General features: G+C 39.8%; 1 protein-coding gene across 1 annotated transcript in view; it reads left to right on the forward strand.

The window, feature by feature from the left end:
- Window positions 1-334, forward strand: part of LOC119594234 (integrin alpha-PS2-like) — a 126,991-nt gene that overhangs the window by 123,550 nt on the left and 3,107 nt on the right. Inside the window, exon 21 of the mRNA XM_037943304.1 lies at window positions 57-65. Within this exon, the coding sequence (XP_037799232.1) occupies window positions 57-65 (9 nt within the window). The remainder of the gene's footprint in view (window positions 1-56; window positions 66-334) is intronic.

The raw sequence follows: 334 nt of genomic DNA on the forward strand, positions 1-334 counted from the left end.
CAGCAACTGTGCATAACCGAAAACCCAAATGACTTCAATATAATCTTCTTTTCCAGGACTCCTCGGTACGTCACCCGGTATAGTATACGCGGATCACTGAATAGTAGTTTCACCGTAACCAAGTCATTCATATAACACCCCTGTTGTGTATTAATGATCGTAGAAGGGTCGGCTGATTGGTGCATCTACTCCCTAACGCCATTATATTGTATTCTGTGTTATTAACCGTTCAGTATATATAACCTTCTCTGTGTAATATGTAATACAGATGGAGGAAGTGTTAGAGATGGTGATATGAGGAAGGTAGTAGTTAATCGAGCTGTCTTATATTAGC

The sequence above is a fragment of the Penaeus monodon genome, chromosome 33 (assembly GCF_015228065.2).
Source record: "Penaeus monodon isolate SGIC_2016 chromosome 33, NSTDA_Pmon_1, whole genome shotgun sequence".
Taxonomy (NCBI): domain Eukaryota; kingdom Metazoa; phylum Arthropoda; class Malacostraca; order Decapoda; family Penaeidae; genus Penaeus; species Penaeus monodon.